This window comes from Staurois parvus, unplaced genomic scaffold (genome assembly GCF_062004578.1).
Source record: "Staurois parvus isolate SC_StPar_1 unplaced genomic scaffold, SC_StPar_1.0 ptg000034l, whole genome shotgun sequence".
NCBI classification, from domain to species: domain Eukaryota; kingdom Metazoa; phylum Chordata; class Amphibia; order Anura; family Ranidae; genus Staurois; species Staurois parvus.
The window spans coordinates 2,396,058-2,416,656 of NW_028317830.1; the positions used below are offsets into that span (position 1 = coordinate 2,396,058).

The 20,599-nt window shown below is 42.4% G+C and overlaps 1 protein-coding gene across 1 annotated transcript in view; it reads right to left on the bottom strand.

Annotated features, from left to right (window-relative positions):
• Positions 1 to 235: 235 nt before the first annotated feature.
• LOC149470698 (uromodulin-like) overlaps positions 236 to 20,599 on the bottom strand; it is a 51,891-nt gene continuing 31,527 nt past the window's right edge. Inside the window, 7 exon segments of the mRNA XM_089661548.1 lie at positions 236 to 2,860; positions 3,320 to 3,340; positions 4,409 to 4,432; positions 5,308 to 5,328; positions 7,852 to 7,930; positions 11,890 to 12,052; positions 20,194 to 20,442. Of these exon segments, the coding sequence (XP_089517674.1) occupies positions 2,796 to 2,860; positions 3,320 to 3,340; positions 4,409 to 4,432; positions 5,308 to 5,328; positions 7,852 to 7,930; positions 11,890 to 12,052; positions 20,194 to 20,442 (622 nt within the window). The 3' untranslated portion in view covers positions 236 to 2,795.

Sequence of the window (20,599 nt, forward strand, 5' to 3'; positions counted from 1 at the left end):
TGGTTGAAAAAAAAAAAAAGGGGTCATGACTGCAGTTGCCACGCCATGTCCCCGGTATAATCACTCAAAGCCAAGGACATACAGGTACGCGATTGGCTGGCGAGTGGGTAAATACATTATGGAGATTGTATGTGTGCTAGTGAGAGAGGTTCTAACTCCTTCTCACGTTACCCAAAGCTAAAAAGAAAAAAAGGGAACAAAAAAGGTTTTTAAAGATTCCCTTCATACTCACTAGTTAACCAATGTCTTTTATTTTGTTTTAACAAAAAAATTTTATTTATTATACATGAAATCATTGGCCCAATACATGCTTGCAGACTACACAATAGTTATATGAAGGATCTCATGATCTACCTTGTCACAAAGAACAGTCTATCCAGCACATTTAAATCTGCTCAGATACTATTTATTATGATATTATATACAATATATACATGACTATGATGTCACCAGTGTTTAGTGATAGTTTTAGTAATTAGATATAGAGATGGATAACGTAAAATACCGTCCTGAACCCGGACTGCAATCAGCAGACTTTAAAGTGCTTGAGACTCCCTATTACCAATATAATGTACACTCTCCGGCCACTTTATTAGGGCCACCCGTTCAGTTGCTCGGTAACACAAATTGCTAATCAGCCAATCACATGGCAGCAACTCAATGCATTTAGGCATCTAGACGTGGTGAAGACTACTTTCTGAAGTTCAAACTGAGCATCAGAATAGGGAAGAAAGGGGATTTAAGTGACTTTAAACATGGCATGGTAGTTGATGCCAGATAAGCTGGTCTAAGTATTTCAAAAACTGCTGATCTCCTGGGATTTTCCTACACAACCATCTCTAGGGTTTACAGAGAATGGTCAGAAAAAAATGAAAATATCCAGTGAGTTGTATTTGTGTGGAGGAAAATGCCTTGTTGATGTCAGAGGAGAATGGGCAACTGGTTGGAGATGATAGAAAGGCAACAGTAATTCCAAAAATCACATGTTACAACTAAGGTATGCAGAATCCTATCTCTGAATTCACGACACGTTGAACCTTGAAGCAGATGGGCTACAGCAGCAGAAGACCACACCGGGTACCACTCCTGTCACCTAAGAACAGGAAACAGAGGCTACAATTTGCACAGGTTCACCAAAATTGTACAATAGAAGATTGGAGAAACATTGCTTGGTCTGGTGAGTCTAGTGATTTCACTGTACTCTAATGGCCTCCACAGTCACCAGATCTCCATCCAATAGAGCACCTTTGGGATGTGGTGGAATGGGAGATTTGCATCATGGATGTGCAGCCGATTGGACAATAGAAGATTGGAAAAACATTGTCGGGTGTGATGAGTCTGGATTTCACCTGTGACATTCAGATAGTAGAGTCAGAATTTGGCGTAAACAACATGAAAGCATGGATCCATCCTGTCTTGTATCAATGGTTCAGGCAGGTGGTGATGGTGTCATGGTGTGGGGGATCCATCCTGCCTTGTATCAATGGTTCAGGCTGGTGGTGATGGTGTCATGGTGTGGGGGATCCATCCTGCCTTGTATCAATGGTTCAGGCAGGTGGTGATTGTGTCATGGTGTGGGGGATCCCATCCTGCCTTGTATCAATGGTTTAGGCTGGTGGTGGTGGTGTCATGGTGTGGGGGATCCATCCTGCCTTGTATCAGTGGTTCAGGCTGGTGGTGGTGGTGTCATGGTGTGGTGGATCCATCCTGCCTTGTATCAATGGTTCTGGCTGGTGGTGGTGGTGTCATGGTGTAGGGGATCCCATCCTGCCTTGTATCAATGGTTCAGGCTGGTGGTGGTGTCATGGTGTGGGGGAACCCATCCTGCCTTGTATCAATGGTTCAGGCTGGTGGTGGTGTCATGGTGTGGGGGATCCATCCTGCCTTGTATCAACGGTTCAGGCTGGTGGTGGTGTCATGGTGTGGGTGATCCATCCTGCCTTGTATCAACGGTTCAGGCTGGTGGTGGTGTCATGGTGTGGGTGATCCATCTTGCCTTGTATCAATGGTTCAGGCTGGTGGTGGTGTCATGGTGTGGGGGATCCTATCCTGCCTTGTATCAATGGTTCAGGCTGGTGGTGGTGTCATGGTGTGGGGGATCCTATCCTGCCTTGTATCAACAGTTCAGGCTGGTGGTGGTGTCATGGTGTGGGTGATCCATCCTGCCTTGTATCAACAGTTCAGGCTGGTGGTGGTGTCATGGTGTGGGGGATCCATCCTGCCTTGTATCCATGGATCATGGATGTGCAGCAGACAAATCTGCAGCAACTGCATGATGCTATCATGTCAATATGGGCCAAAATCTCTGAGGAACATTTCCAACACCTTGTTGAATCTATGCCATGAAGAAAAAAGAAAAAAGAGGGTCCAACCCGGGACTAGCAAGGTGGACCTAAAAAGTGTCCAGTGAGTTTATATCTCTCTTTATCCCAGACATGTTTATAGTCCTTTGTACTTCAAAAGGTTTGAACTTCCGTTTTCTTTCCTCTTTCTTCTGACTTTCCTGTCTATGCTGCTCAGCAAACAGCCCTTTTCCCGCCATACGTCCCACAGTACATGTAATAACGTGTTCATGTTTTAAGTGATGTAAACTTTAATTATTTCCCCAAGAACTCTGACTGTAGTAATTGCTCTTAATATGTTCCATCTTGCCAAGGCTTTGGCTGCTTCCGGCTCACATTGTGTGTTCTCCTTTAGAAAAATAGTTTTGATGATTTATAGACTCTTCCAGAATGTGTAGAGTGTCACTGATCTACAAATCTGATGCCGATTCACACGGATGGGTCAGTACAATACTAGTACAACAGGAACAGGAGAACAATGGCGGAGGTGAAAAGCTTTGTAGTTGGTACAGCAGTGCCTGGAAGAACAAGAAAACAAACATAAATGGTAATTTTATTAAAAAAGTGCCCATAACCATTAGATGACAATCACCCAATCTGTATATTTTGAGGTGCCTCCAGATCTGGCAGGAAAGAGGCCCTTCCAGGTGAGGCTCATTACCAGAAAAACATATTGTTTGTGAACTCCGCTCTGTATGGACTGTCAATGCTATCTGGACTCATGAAGAGAGCCGTTTACACCCTGGAATGTTTGTTTCCAGTATTCTTCCTGTCATATCTCAGTGTCTGCTGTCAAGAATGTGTACTTATTGCACTGGGGAATGAAAAGCACAAAGAGCTGCTGGAACTCGGCCAGTCTTCCAGATGGTTCGTTAATATAGTCCTTTACCTCTCAATGTGCTGCTCCTCCAGCCAGCGAACTCGGATGTACTTTTACTAAAATGCAATTGATTATAATATTTGCTGTTCTTGCTTACCTCCATCAGAAGACACAGGACCTGCAAGAAAAAAACATTTAAATAAAAAAATCTGATTTTTTCATAAAACAACTATATTCCGTACTTCACTTTGTGTTCACACCTTGCAAGACCCATAAGTGTCACTTTATATGTTGGATCACATGTGCTTTGCTGAGCTCCTGGGACCATTTCCTCTTGGATATGTGTGCAGTGGCAGCTATTGGAATATATATATATATATATCAGGGGCGGACTGACCACTTGGAAACTTGGGCACTGCCCGAGGGCCCGGGGTCAGTGGGGGGCCCCATGAGATGCCCCTGGTACCTTTTCCATAGGCTCTTTTGAGTTTGGGAAAACACACACGGGGCCCCATAATCCCATATTGCCCGGGGGCCCCATGAGTTGTCAGTCCATCCCTGATATATATATAGAGAGAGCTATCTATCTATTATCTATCTATCTATTATCTATCTATCTATTATCTATCTATCTATTACCTATCTATCTATTATCTATCTATCTATCTATCTATCTATCTATTATCTATTATCTATCTATCTATTATCTATCTATCTATTATCTATCTATCTATCTATTATCTATCTATCTATCTATTATCTATTTATTATCTATCTATCTATTATCTATCTATCTATTATCTATCTATTATCTATCTATCTATCTATCTATCTATTTATCTATTATCTATCCATCTATTATCTATCTATTATCTATCTATCTATTATCTATCTATCTATCTATCTATCTATCTATCTATCTATCTATCTATCTATTATCTATCTATTATCTATCTATTATCTATCTATCTATCTATTATCTATCTATCTATCTATTATCTATCTATTATCTATCTAATGTGAAGCAGACTGAACCCTGCACATTATGCAGGAATACTTCAGGTGTAGGTGAGTTCCTTTCTCTAAATGGATCTGCATGACAGCCTGGCAAAAAGCATTTCCAGAAGGCAGACAATTTAATGTATTTTATCATTTCCATAACACCATTAAATAAAAATACAAGCTGTTCTTTTTCTCAGTTCTGCCAAAAAAAAAGTAAATCACCATAAAAGTAATTATAACTTACTGGAGCTTGGAGAACTGGTGAACTCTGAAATGAGAAAAAACAGTTAAGAGAGTAAAACTGGAGAACACAAATCTTTAAAAAAAAAATCTTGTTTACATAGTTACATAGTTACATAGTTACATAGTTGGGAAGGTTGAATAAGAATTATGTTTAAAAACCTTTGAAATTCTTGACACGTTCAATATTCCACATCCTTGTTACTCTAATAGTTAAGCAGTTTACAATGGAACTTCTCATCCAGCTTCATCCTGTGGCTGCTTGTTTTCTTTAGAGACCTTAAGTTGACTAGTTTCCTCCCATTTAAAGATTTATATATTGCAATCATATCTCCTCTAAAGCATCTCTTCTCCAGGGAGAATACGTTTAATGTTTGTAGTTGTTCCTCATAACTGAGGTCCTTCAGCCATCTTGTTAGCTTTTTTGTCCTTCCCTGGACTCCATGCAGTTCCAGCACATCCTTCCTGAGGACTGGTGACCAGAACTGGACGACATACTCCAAATGTGGCCGAACCAGAGTTCTGTAAGGTGATAAAATTCACACCACACCACACCTCACATTCACACCTGGAGCCACAGCTTGTCCCTGCCCCCTCTCTCTTTTCATTGGTTCACTGGCTTTGATTGACAGCAGGGGGAGCCAATGGTTCCCACTTTTGTCTCAGCCAATGAGAAGAGGGAGTCCCGGGATAGCTGAGACTCCAGTGCTTATCACTGGATCGAGTGGGGGCTTTGGTGAGTATTGGGGGGGAGGGGGGGCTGGGGGCATTGCTACACACAGAAGGTTTTTTAACTTCATGCATAGAATGCATGAAGGTAAAAAAAAACCTTGAGCCTGTAGAACCACTTTAAATTGCAGTTGATTATAGAAAAAAAAAACAAAAACACAAAAACAAACTCACCGACAACAGATGGTCCAGCAACTGAAATTAAAATAAAGACCCAGAATTATTACAATTTTTTGTATTACAATGAAAATACAAAATGGGGGAGATTTACTAAAACTGTGCAAAATCTGGTACAGCTCTGCGGCGAAACCAATCCGCTTCCAGGTTTTTATTGCGACAGAAACAATGTAGTCCTGACGTGATACTTTTTTTATTCGCACTAACATACAATTTTGAGGACAAGCTTTCGGGGTCTAACCCCTTCTTCAGGGTCCAGGCAGTACTCTGCCAAACCTTAACTGAACAAACTGAAGGTAGAAGCTGATTGGCCGCCTTGCACAGCTGCTCCGGGTTCTGGGTGCTCCAGTTTTAGAAAATCTTCCCCATTCTTTTTGTTTTGTTTTTTTAATAACTTGTATTGTAACTCTGAAATGAATTGTATATTTCTTGTTTTCCTCTTCTGATTGTTTTCATGGTCATATACTTTTGTTTTTTTCTTTAACCATTAGCCGCCCGGCCAATGGCCGTTTGGCGGCTTCAAAAGTGCTGCTGCATTCCGGGTGCACGCCATTTGGCGTGCTCCCGCACATGCGCAGTTTGCGCTAATGCAGAGCGGCGCAGCGGCGCGATCTGTCACTGGTCCTGTACCTCGGACACGGCCAAAGACAGATCTACATACCGGCCCCCGTTGCCAGTACCATGTGACCTGCTGTGACCAATCACAGCAGGTCACATGACAGTTGTATACAATGGATGGCTTCATTTATGCCATCCATTGTATACTAGTGTCTAGCTGTGAATGGTCACAGCTAATCACATGCACATGTCATGTGATTAACTGTGACCAAATCACAACTAAGCACAAGAAAAAAAAAAAAAAAACCTGAATGAATCGATTTCATTCAGGTAAATGCTTGCTTATAGCAAAGTAATTCTTTGCTTTAAGGAAATTGTGTAAAAAAAAAAAAAAAAGAAAAAAAAAAAATTCTGATCACTTCCCCAAAGTAGTACAATGTTACTATGGTAACATTGTACTAGTTTGGTCATAGTAAAATCTTAAAAAAAATCTTAAAAAAAATTAAAAAATGTAATAAAAAATTAAAAAAAATAAAAAAAAAAATATATATATATTTTTTTCATACTGTCACCAGTCAGTGTCCCTGTTCACCGCCATGCCAGTTATATGATGACGCTGTACTGCGCTGGTGACAGTATGTAAAAAAAAAAATAGTGAAAATAATTTGTTTAATTTTTTCATTTTCCGAAAAATTATGACAAAAAAAAATACAACTTCAAAAAACTCGCCATTCCTCTTATGAAGTACGTCGGACTTTCTACTCTGCAAAAAGGGGTCATTTGGGGATATCTGTCCTGTCCTGACATTTGGGGGATATCTGTACCATCCTGACATTTGGGGGATATCTGTACCGTCCTGACATTTGGGGATATCTGTACTATTCTGACATTTGGGGGATATCTGTACCGTCCTGACATTTGGGGGATATGTGTACTGTCCTGACATTTGGGGGATATCTGTACTGTCCTGACATTTGGGGGATATCTGTACTGTCCTGACATTTGGGGGATATCTGTACTGTCCTGACATTTGTGGGATATCTGTACTGTCCTGACATTTGGGGGATATCTGTACTGTCCTGACATTTGGGGGATATCTGTACTGTCCTGACATTTGTGGGATATCTGTACTGTCCTGACATTTGGGGGATATCTGTACTGTTCTGACATTCTTGGACCTCAAGAAATTAGATTGGCTGTCAGAACTTCAGGATTGATCAATAATCAGATCTATACCATAGTTTGTGAACTCTATAACTTTCCTACAGACTAAATATTACATCCTAATTTGGGTTATTTTCACCAAAGACATGTAGCAGAATACATCTCGGCCTAAATTTATGAAGAACAATTATTTATTTGTAAACTTTTATAACAGAAACAAAGAAAAATGTGGTTTTTTTTTCAAAATTTTTGGTCTTTTTTTGTGAATTTAGCAAAAAATAAAAACCCCAGCGGTGATTAAATACCACCAAAAGTAAGCTCTAGTTGTGTGAAGAAAATGATAAAATTTTAGTTTGGGTACAATGTTGTATGACCGCGCAATTGTCATTCAAAGTGTGAGAGCGCTGAAACCTGAAAAATGGCCTGGGGGGGAAGGGGGGAAATTGCCCGGTATTGAAATGGTTAAATTAATTTAAGTTTACCAAATTGCAGCTGCAACTGAACTGAAGCCGGGAATTCTATCCGATTTTCTATAAATACAGGAATTGTCAGAACAGTATTCAATTCTAACATTTACGTTTCTTCCAGCAGTAAGACGTTTCTTTTCTTTTAGTCCGTTTCCTTTTATAAATGTGCGGGTTGTAAAATGAGAAAAATGTCTGAGAGTTTTGCTTTCAATAACGTGGGGGAAATATTTGCACAAACATTGTTATAAAAATATTTTGAGAAGAAATACAACCGAATACACACAGTACATTATAGAACACACTTTAGATATATAAAAATATATATTTTTTGTTTATTAAGAATGGTTCTTACCTCTGTGATTGATGGGGCCGATCGTCATTTGTCTCACAATATTATTGCCAATGGATGCAGCTCTCTTAAGAGAACACGACTGAAATCAGAAAATAGGATATTATATTCTTACTCAGAAAAAATAATAGAGATGTTTGATGGTCTAGCTCAGCGGTTTCCAAATGTGGCCCCTTACTTGCCTTTATCCGGTCCTAGGGGCACTTTTCCTCCCACTGATACAAGATACTATTCCTTTTCTCCCACAGCAATAGGACATAATTATTACTACTGACACCAACGATGGGGCACTATTCCTCCCACTGACACCAATGATGGGGAACTATTCCTCCCACTGACACCAATGATGGGGAACTATTCCTCCCACTGACACCAATGATGGGGCACTATTCCCCCCCACTGACACCAATGATGGGGCACTATTCCTCCCACTGACACCAATGATGGGGCACTATTCCTCCCACTGACACCAATAATGGGGCCTTATTCCTCCCACTGACACCAATGATGGGGCACTATTCCTCCCACTGATACCAATGATGGGGCACTATTCCTCCCACTGATACCAATGATGGGGCACTATTCCTCCCACTCACACCAATAATGGGGCACTATTCCTCCCACTGATACCAATGATGGGGCACTATTCCTCCCACTGACACCAATGATGGGGCACTATTCCTCCCACTGACACCAATGATGGGGCACTATTCCTCCCACTGACACCAAAAATAGGACACTATTCTTCCCACTGACACCAATGATGGGGCACTATTCCTCCCACTGATACCAATGATGGGGCACTATTCCTCCCACTGATACCAATGATGGGGCACTATTCCTTCCACTGACACCAACGATGGGGCACTATTCCTCCCACTGATACCAATGATGGGGCACTATTCCTCCCACTGATACCAATGATGGGGCACTATTCCTCCCACTGATACCAATGATGGGGCACTATTCCTCCCACTGATACCAATGATGGGGCACTATTCCTCCCACTGACACCAATGATGGGGCACTATTCCTCCCACTGACACCAATGATGGGGCACTATTCCTCCCACTGACACCAATGATGGGGCACTATTCCTCCCACTGACACCAATGATGGGGCACTATTCCTCCCACTGACACCAATGATTGGGCACTATTCCTTCCACTGATACCAATGATGGGCACTATTCCTCCCACTGACACCAACGATGGGGCACTATTCCTCCCACTGATACCAATGATGGGGCACTATTCCTCCCACTGATACCAATGATGGGGCACTATTCCTCCCACTGATACCAATGATGGGGCACTATTCCTCCCACTGATACCAATGATGGGGCACTATTCCTCCCACTGACACCAATGATGGGGCACTATTCCTCCCACTGACACCAATGATGGGGCACTATTCCTCCCACTGACACCAATGATGGGGCACTATTCCTCCCACTGACACCAATGATTGGGCACTATTCCTTCCACTGATACCAATGATGGGCACTATTCCTCCCACTGACACCAATGATGGGGCACTATTCCTTCCACTGATACCAATGATGGGCACTATTCCTCCCACTGATACCAATGATGGGACACTATTCCTCCCACTGATACCAATGATGGGGCACTATTTCTCCCACTGATACCAATGATGGGGCACTATTCCTCCCACTGACACCAATGATGGGGCACTATTCCTCCCAATGATACCAATGATGGAGCACTATTCCTCCCACTGATACCAATGATGGGACACTATTCCTCCCACTGATACCAATGATGGGACACTATTCCTCCCACTGACACCAATGATGGGGCACTATTCATCCCACTGATACCAATGATGGGGCACTATTCCTCCCACTGACACCATTGATGGGGCACTATTCCTCCCACTGACACCATTGATGGGGCACTATTCCTCCCACTGACACCATTGATGGGGCACTATTCCTCCCACTGACACCATTGATCGGGCACTATTCCTCCCACTGACACCAATGATGGGGCACTATTTCCCTCCACTGACATCAAGAATAGGACACTATTCCTCCCACTAACGCCAATGATGGGGCACATTCCTGCCACTGACACCAACGATGGGGCACTATTCCTCCAATGACACCAATAATAAGAAACTATTCATCAAACTGCCACCAATGATGGGGCACTATTCCTCCCACAGACACAACTGGGCACTTTTCCTCCCACTGACACCAATGAAGGGGTGCTATTACCCCCCCTAATAGCAAAGATTTGTTGTTTACGCCGCTGATGCTGGGACAATTTCTACTCCCAATGGCCACAGTCCGGCCCCCCAAGAGTCTGATGGACAGTAAACTGGTCCTATGATTAGATAGTTTGGAGACTGCCGGTCTAGCTAATAAAAAAAAATCCATAATGTATCCATAATTTATTTGTCACCAGCAAAACAATCCGAGGAGCATTGTGTGAGAGGAAACCTCTGAATGGAAGGTGTGAGACTCCGCTCTAAACCGGATCTTGTGCTCTTGGCATATATTAGATTATGTGGCCTCAGCCAATGCCTCTCCGCCCATCCTCCCTGGTACATTTTGCCCCACCCACCAGGTCACACCTCTGTGATCAAGCCCCAGTGGGTGAGGTGAAACGCCTCAGTGGGTGTGGCCAGAGTGGCATTGGCTGGGGCCACATAATCTAACATATTCCAAGAGCACAAGATCTGCTTTAGAGCGGAGTCTCACCTTACATGCAGCACTTGTGGAATAGGTGAATGGACGCCCACTCCCACTCCCTACATTCTAGCCTCTGCTTGGAGTGGTGCTTCAAGCCCTTCATGACCTCAGGAAAACTCTGAAGTCTGAATTTTAACTTTATTATTTCTTTATTTTTTATTACAATATTTAAACCAATTTTTTTTTTTTATATTTCTTGCACAAAATTGTTTAATATAGGGTGTACCCACTTCCCCACAGGTGGACGTCATATGGCGTCCTGGGAAGAAAGTGGCTATATGGGGATGCTGCCTGCACCTTCAGGCATTATCCCAGTATCAGGATTTACAGCTTGCAATGGCCTTTTTAGTAGAAGTGATTTGAGTGGCTAAAAAGCCACTTGATCACTTCTATAAGCGTAGGAAGGCCCCCCTCCTTTAACCCCACTTTTTGCTGCCGCCGCCTTTTCCCGGGCTCCCCCTGTCCGATCGAGGAGCCGGGGACAGCTGCTACCTGCTGGAACAGTTGCTCTACACAAAGAGAGAGAGGAACTGACATTGTTCCACCTTCTCTGTGATCCCAGAATCCAGAAGAGTCAAGGTTTTGTCCCCTCCCGGTTTTGGCTCTTGCTTTACCTGGCTATTAGCAGCTGGGAAAGCAGCCAATCGGACCGCGTTGAAGATCAGAGGAGACATTTGGGGTCTAAGAGACCCCTAATCTCTCCATCAAGGGGACCTGTCACGTACCATGCATTCACAAGGAATGTTGTCCATCCCTTGTGATAGCTATAACGTTGATAAAAACAATTAAAGAGACAGTGTAAAAAAAAGTAAATAAAATAAATAATCATAATAAAAAAATGAAAGCACCCTCGTACCCCCCTTTCCTAAACTCGAATGTCCCCACTACAAATATACACACAATACTGACGGCATAGGTGGAACCCAATTAGCCTATCAGTGTGCACATTTAAACTGTTCAATCTGCCAAAACATCTGCTGCTTCAATACATATCTAGAGGGCGCCGGTCCTACTTTTTAGAGGTTTTCAGGCTCCTGTGTCCCATCCCTATCTCTAGCGTGCTCATTAGATAAATAGCCATCATCATCACTATGATAACTCCTTGTCCAATTAGCAAGCAGGTGACAAAGGAAAAGGGTAACAGTAGAGTTACCTTCCTGGCTGTGCAGTGTGGCAGGGGTTTCTAAACCACAAGATTAGCTGAGCAGATTAACAAAATCCATTTGAAGAGAAACATTTCACATGTATCGGTTTCAACTGTACATTGATCCTTGCGTGTTTTTTCTGAAATCCCCAAAAACATTTTCACAATCAATACTCACAGCTGAGCAGTCATAGCTGGAAGGGTCACACAAGCCGACCTGACAGTGTACATAAATTTGGCTGTAGCCTCCCAGGAATTTAAACAGTTGAAGTGAAAAACAACCTTTAAGGGACACTCCATTATCCAGCACAGAGATTGTTGGGTCATTGATGTTGGGGCATCTAAAAGTGATATCATCAGACAAGGATTAGAATTTTTTCAACAAAATTCAGCTAGAAATCTGACTATAATCCATTACCAATACTTCCTTCCATGCAACATTTTTCCTGATCTGTATATGTGATTTTTTTGGTTTTTATGCACTGATTTGTATTTTTTAAATTGAAAATATCCCATTGTAATCAGACATTAAAATATATGAGCCAAACACGTCACATACAGTTGCAAGAAAAAGTATGTGAACCCCTTGGGATTACGTGGAGTTTTGCATGAATTGGGCATAAAATGTGCTCTGAACGTCATCTAAGTCACAACAATAGAAGAACACAGTCTGCTGAACATAATACTACACAAACATTAGATGTTGCCATGGTTTAATTGCACATAACATGTAAACATTCACAGTGCAGGGAGGAAAAAGTATGTGAACCTTTGGACTTAATAACTGGTTGACCCTCCTTTGGCAGCAATAACCTCAACCAAACGTTTCCTGTAGTTGCAGATCAGACCTGCACAACGATCTGGAGTCATTTTGGACCACTCCTCTTCACAAAACTGTTTCAGTGTAGCAATATTCTTGGGATGTCTGGTGTGAATCGCTCTCTTAAGGTCATGCCACAGCATTTCAATGGGGTTGAGGTCAGGACTCTGACTGGGCCACTCCAGAAGGCGTATTCTGTGCTGTTGCAGCCATTGTTTTGTTGAATGACTTGTATGCTTTGGGTCATTGTCCTGTTGCATCACCCATCCTCTGCGGAGCTGCAGTTGGCGGACAGATGGTTGTACGTTTTCCTGCAAAATGTCTTGATAAACTCTGGAATTCATTTTCCCATCAATGACAACAATCCGTCCAGGCCCTGAGACAGCAAAGCAGCCCCAAACCATGATGCTCCCTCCCCCATGTTTTACAGTGGGGATGAGGTTTTGATGTTGGTGTGCTGGGCCTTTTTTTCTCCACACATAGTGTTGTGTGTTCTTCCCAAACAACTCAATCTTGGTTTCATCTGTCCACAGTATATTCTGCCAGTAGTGCTGTGGAACATCCAGGTGCTCTTTTGCAAACTTCAAACGTGCGGCTATATTCTTTTTGGACAGCAATGGCTTCCTCCGTGGTGTCCTCCCATGTACTCCATTCTTGTTTAATGTTTTCTTTATTGTAGATGTGTCAACACAAATGTTAGCATGTGCCAGAGATTTCTGTAGGTCTTTAGCTGACACTCTGGGATTCTTCTTTACCTCATGCAGCATTCTGCGCTGTGCTCTTGCAGTCATTTTTACAGGACGACCACACCTAGGGAGAGTAGCAACAGTGCTAAACTTTCTCCATTTTAGACAGTCTGTCTTACCGTGGACACAGGAACATCAAGGCTCAAGGAGATACTTTTGTAACCCTTTCCAGCTTCATGCAAGTCAACAATTCTTGATGGTAGGTCTTCTGAGAGCTCTTTTCTGCGAGGCATGGTTCACATCAGACAGTGCTTCTTGAAACCAGTAAACCCAAAACAGGTGTGTGTTTTTTAAGGGCAGGACAGCTGTCACAACACGTCCAATATCATCCCACTGATTGGAGTCAAGGTTGGCTCACTCCTGGCTCCAATTAGCTCTGGGAGAAGTCATTAAGCTAGGGCCTCACATACTTTTTCCTCCCTGCACTGTGAATGTTTACATGTTATGTGCAATTAAACCATGGCAACATCTAATGTTTGTGTAGTATTATGTTCAGCAGACTGTGTTCTTCTATTGTTGTGACTTAGATGACGTTCAGAGCACATTTTATGCCCAATTCATGCAAAACTCCACGTAATCCTAAGGGGTTCACATACTTTTTCTTGCAACTGTATGTGTTCTGTATTCTTATGGGCAAAAAGCTTATCTTAGGACATTAGTCTAGCAGTTTACAGTATTTTGCCTCTGAAGAAGAGGGTCCGACCCAACTGATGATTTGCTGCTCCTCCCTTAACATTCTCTAGTCTTGCCCAGTGGTGGCCCTATGAATTAAACTCAGGGCTTAACATTTCCACTTGCCTGCTCGCCAATGGTAAGTGGAAATTATGGTGGGGGTGAGTGTGTCCCCCAGGGCCGTCTTGCTGAGCAGACTCTGAGCTCAGGCCGGATCTGTCATTGGCACTGGGAGCCATCAGACTGCTCAATAGCTGAGCGCAGTGAAAGCAAAGCAAGGAGTGTGCTGTGCTCTCTGCCTCCCCCTAGAGTGCAGTACCCAGATCTGTGAGTGAACAACAAAGTACTGCAACTTTTTATGGGGGGGGGGGGGTGCGTAAACTATACATTGGTCCAGTCCCGAGATTGCCCCTTCTGTCCTGGAAATCACACATCCCTTCATCCCCTCCTCTGTCCTCTCCCTTGGTCTCTCCTAATCTTTCCACCCTCTCTCCTTCTGTCCTTCTCTCATTGCCTTACATGGAATCTTCGTGTAGTTTTTGGGAGTAGTGCTCCCTGTCTAGAGCTTAGCCATGTCTTGCCACCCTTTGTTTTACAATATTCCCTCATGTCTCTCCATGGTTCCTCATTAGATGTTTTTGTAGGACATTTCCCCTTTTTCCTCCTTTTTTTCTGTACATGTATTTGAAATGTCTTATACTTGTTTCTTGGCTTTGGAAATTCAATAAAATGTTTGAACAAGAAGAGGGTCCGACCCCCAAAATGTGTAAGAATGCTACGGAGACTTCCCACACCACTGGCTGAGTACCATGGACCTGGAGTTGGTCTCGTCTGCATCCTATTATATGCCAATGCATGTCATGTGTTTGTGAGTAGATCGCCTCTATTATACATTCTAAATACATTGTTATTTTGTTAGCACACTAGGCTGGGTGGTCCTCTTCTTTTGTTGATCATTAGTCCAGCAGTGCCTGGCTTGTTATTAAGTTTGAAGAAACCAAGAAAACAAAAAACAAAAAACAAAGTCCTTCTTCAAATATGGCAGTAGAAGGTGAACCAAGAATTGTCCATACCTTTATGGGCAATGGAGATAAGGGAAAGGGTGACCTTGAAATTTCAGTGAACTTGATTTTGCCTCAAAATTAGTGTTTCAGGTTACCAGTGGAATCCAATGAAACTACTTTTTTTATGACTAAACCACGTTTTACACTTCACTGTTCCTCCACTGTCATTCTTCACTCACATCAACTACCCAATAGGAGAACCAGCATAGCCAGTAAGACTACACACAGTATGTGTTGTATGCAGGGCTGGTGCTGGACTATTTTGTGCCCTAGGCAAGACAAGCTACAAGCACCCTCCCAAAAAAAAAATACCTTCACATTTTTCCAAAAACAGTGAAACTAAACCGGCGATGCTGTTGGGGCTTCTACAGGGGGCACTGTAGGGTACGGAGTCAGCCCTGGAGCAGCAGAGGTTGGGCTAGGAGGAGGAGATCCTGTACAGCGCCTGTACAGAGAAGGTACATGGGGGAGCAGGAAGAGGAGCAGCCAGGGAGAGGGGACACCAGCAGCTGTGGCTACACCCTAGTTGTCATTGCGCCCTAGACAGCTGCCTAATTTGACTAGTGGTAGTGCTGGCCTTGGGTGTATGTAATAAAATGCAACATATGTTAAAATCCATATGTGGGTCGGACGATGAGGAGGGTCTGTGATAGCCTAAGGGATCACTAATGCAGGCCATAGATGGGTCAAAAATCAGCCAATTTTTTGGCTGAAAAAAAAATCTGCCGATTTTCGGATCGTTAGTGGGTTAATAGGTCGGCCGTTTTTTGGGATTTTGGCAGATTTTTTTATCGGTAAAGTTTGAAAAAAAAATTGATTTTGCTGATCGGACAATTTTCGCGGCAAATCGGCTAATCTTTTTACCGATAAAAAATCTGCGCATGAGCAGTGACCTGCAAGAAGAAGAAATAGAAGCAGAAGAAATAGAGGAAGAAGAAATAGAAGAAGCAGAAAAAGAATTCCAGTCCGCTATTTCTTTGACATTTCTAGCGGTTGCAACATTATATCTATTTGTTTCCAAATAAAAACATCTGTATCCGAAATGGATACAAATAGATACAATGTTGCAACCGCTATAAATGTCAAAGAAATGTCAAGAAATAGCAGAGCTCTCTGCAGGGACACTTCGCTATTATATTTGCCGGCCGTAGACGGGATTAAAATCAGCCAATTTTTTTTACCGTTGCTGGTAACGTCGGCCAATTGAACGACCGATTTTTCGTTTTTTTTTTTTAGAGAAAAATTGTCCGATTTTTGACCCCTCTAGGGCCTGCATTACACATTATATGAATACTAGAGCACATTTTGCTAAACAGTTTATCGATGTACATGGTAAATACACCAGGGCTCTAGAAATCCAGGATTATTTAATAAATTTAATGAACTGAGAGGCCTATCAGAGGAGGAGATTTTTTTTTTAAATTTTTGGTCAATGCAAGGTGTTTTGGATATTTACATTAAACATACTTACACCAGCAGGGTTGATTTTTTTTAAATTGGATTTACTGTATCCCTTTATTATAGATGATGATATTTTGGTGTTCCTCCTCTGGTGGTGAGTTGTCCATTTTCGATGGATAACAAATATTTATAAATTACCATATGCCCAGTTACAATATGCTCGACAACACATTAACACACCTCACTGGGATTTTTTTGTGGCATTGGGGCAGTAAAGGCTTCTTTCTGGCAACTCGACCATGCAGCTCATTTTTGTTGTTTTGTGCTCCTTCAGATCAACCACACTGTCTCTTTTCCAGAGCAGATGGTATTTCCCCTTAGAGGACCTGTAGTTTTATTTTTTGTATTCCGAACAAATCTTCTAACAGTTGTAGCTGCAATCTTTTCTTGGTCTACCTGACCTTGGCTTGTTGTGTAGAGATCCCTGAACTTTCCATTTCCTAATAAGGGATTGGACAGAACTGACTGGCATATTCAAGGCTTTGGATATCTTTCTATATCCTTTTCTGTCTTAATAAAGTTCCATTACCTTGCTACTCAGATCTTTTCTGCTCTCCATGGTTCAGTATCTAGCCTGCTCATTGCATCCACATGAGAGCTAGCAAACTCATTGACTATTTATACACTTGTCTACAAAAGTGTTCCTCTTCACAAGTCGATTCTGGGAAACAAATTGCCACACCTCATATAAGAGAACACCCCCCCCCCCCCACCTGTTAGCTCCTACTCTATGAATAAGCTGAAAAAGGAATTTAGTAATGAAAAGGACTGTATGCCACCCCCCCCCCCCACACTGACTTCAATGTAGAGACAGTAAGCCCCCCACTGACAATGAGAAGGACAATATGCCCACCCGAACATTGTCTGTCTGACCTTTAAAGGAAACCTGTCACTGAGATACCCAAGAAAGACCCCACAAGTTCTAGTTAACTGACTGTTATGCTACAATTTGTTGAGTCAATGATCTGGAACTGATTTTGATGATACCCATCTTGATCCATTGACCTTGAACTCATCTTGATCCACTGATCTTGTAGTAGAAAATCTTTATTTTTTAATAGAAACATAGAAAAGTGACGGCAGAAAAAGGTCAAGTGGTCCATCGAGTCTGCCTGTGTTTTTTGCTATTTCTTTGCAGTTTTGGAAGTGAGAATTTATGGCTTTGGACAGTGGCATCTAATTGAGAAGATTCTAACACAATAGAGCAGGTTGGTTGTCATCTTATCTCAAATTTCTCATTTTTTATAAGTTTAATGAACACAAACTTTCTGTACTCTGCATAATTTCCCAGGTTTCGGGGGTTCATGACTATGGCTGTAAGCCTGTAAGTGAAATTGATGGCAGTGGTCTGCACTTTGGTTATTTTCAAGGTCCGTGACTCTTTGAAGTGACAAGGATACCTTCCATCTTTTCTCCTCCATATCCTCTCTCAGTGCTCCCATGATCTGTCTCATCATAGAATAAATGACTTCTTTTTGTCGGTGGAGCCAGGATGAGCCTGTGGAGATCTGTTTCGTCAGATGGGGAGAAGCATTGCAGGTGAACATAGCAGAGAGCAGGAAGTCTGGTGTTGGCAGAACTGGGGTCAGGATTAGGACAAATGTTCAACTCGGTGTGGTGTCCTTAGCCCAGCGTTTTTCAACCACTGTGCCGCGGCACACTAGTGTGCCGTGAGATATTGTCTGGTGTGCCGTGGGAAAAATTGCAATTTCATCCGTAACATGTGGCCTCGGCTCACAAATAGACCAATCATTAGAACAGCAATGGGCAAACTACGGCCCGCGGGCCGTATACGGCCCGGCGGACCTTTTAATCCGGCCCGCGGAGCGTGATACTGTCAGGATGATCTGTCCCCCTCAACGTTTCTGCACATGTGCCGGAGATCGCTGATCGGCTGCTAATGCCTGAAACTGGCACATGCGCAGATACGTCGAGGGGGACAGATCCTCATAGGAGACAGATTTTCATGCTACACCGGAACGGCGAGAGGAACGCGCAGAGCAAAGGTAAGTGAATTGACACAGGGGGGGCTTGGGGACTTAATATGGGGGTTGAATTAATATGGGGGATGAATTACTATGGGGGATGAATTACTATGGGGGATGAATTACTATATGGGGGATGAATTACTATGGGGGATGAATTACTATGGGGGATGAATTACTATATGGGGGATGAATTACTATAGGGGGGATGAATTACTATGGGGGATGAATTACTATATGGGGGATGAATTACTATATGGGGGATGAATTACTATATGGGGGATGAATTACTATGGGGGATGAATTACTATGGGGGATGAATTACTATGGGGGATGAATTACTATATGGGGGATGAATTACTATGGGGGATGAATTACTATATGGGGGATTAATTACTATGCTTACTATGGGGGAATATTACTATACTTACTATGGATGACACATACACATCATTCATCTACTCTTGGTCCGGCCCCCGGGTCCAATATATGAACCCATTGCGGCCCTCAAGTCAAAAAGTTTTTCAATACATTTTTTTAACATTTTCTAATGGTGGTGTGCCTCGTGATTTTTTTCATGAAAAAAGTGTGCCTTTGCACAAAAAAGGTTGAAAAACACTGCCTTAGCCAATCCCCCAATCTCAGTGGCATAACAGAGCACTGTCCCTCCACAAGGGGTGAGGGAGCCATGTTGAGGCTGTTGGCTTCTTGTCTGTCAGGTTGAATGGAGAGTTAGTGGTAAGAACGTCTTGGGGTGTGTTTTTGAACACTTAATGGCGGTTTAAGGAGAGGGAGGAAGATGCACTCAATAACAAAAGAACTGGACAGCCAAAAATGCAAGGATGGATGCAAATGTGGACAGAAAACTTGTTCAGAGGAAAAAAAACAGAACTCTGGCCTGACAGGTGGATTCTCCTGCATATGATGATGTAAGTGTTCAGAAGTTCCTGGCCCATAAATCCATTTCTAAACTTGACCATTCACCTAATTCTCCTGACTTAGCACAGTGAGTTTTGGCTGTTTCTAAAAATTTAAAAATGCCTTTAAAAGACGCAGATTTGATGATATTCTGGACATCCAGCATGCTGTGACAAAGATACTGTGCAATGTTCTGGAAAATGAATTCCAGGAATGTTTCCGGCACTGTGCCTCTTCAGAAGAGGACTACTTTGAAGGTGACAACAGTCACTAGTGTATAGGTAATAGGTAAGGAAACATTTTTTTCACAGTCTATTCTGGGAAATAAATTGTCACTCCTTTTATAAGAGAACCTCCCCACTTTTTAGCTCCTACTCTACGAATAAGCTGAAAAAGGAGAAAAATGTGTCCAGGGGTGGAGCTGTCTTGCATGGGACCATTTATTAAATCTTTAACTCTGGCTTTCAATTTAGAGTGTGCTGCCTTTCTTTTACTAGCAAGGAAAACCATCTGTGACACTTTATACAATGTCATCCCGTGTATTGCTATCATATAAATGACGTCAAGGGAAGGGGGTAGCAACCAATCATCTCACCAATGAAGTGGTGATGGGATTCCTGCAACCCATGTCACTCATCTATATGTGAGGGATATGGGTTTTCCTGGCATTTGTCTTTTCCTGCTATAAAATATTCAATTTTATCTTCTTGCAGATCTGATTGGGTGCTCTGGGTTTAATTGGCAACACAGGGAAAATATGAAAGTGACAAAGCTTTGTGAAGAATAATATACAACACATATAATGAATGAACTTACTGGTTGGTAATGATATCATATCGGGGGCCATAGGAGCTGTCAGCTGTTGGAGAGGCGTAGCAGTTTTTCATGACGAGCACAAATGGCGATGAGCCCGTAGCTCCGGTTACAATGACACCAACATATAGCATGGAGGAGGAGTCCAGCCACATCTGGGAGGCAGTATATGGGGTGATATAGCTGGAATCTTTGAATAAACCCATCGTAATTGTGAAACTTGCATTTCCAGCCACATTGATAATAGCCGAGCTGTAACACAATATAGATAACATTAAAATAATAGTAAGTAAAAATGTAAGGAAATGATGTTAGTTTTTGGTATCAGATATAAATAGCAGAGCCTATGGGGGGAGTTGAACAAAATGTCCTATATTTGTTTCTGCCTATATCAACAGCTCTATCTATT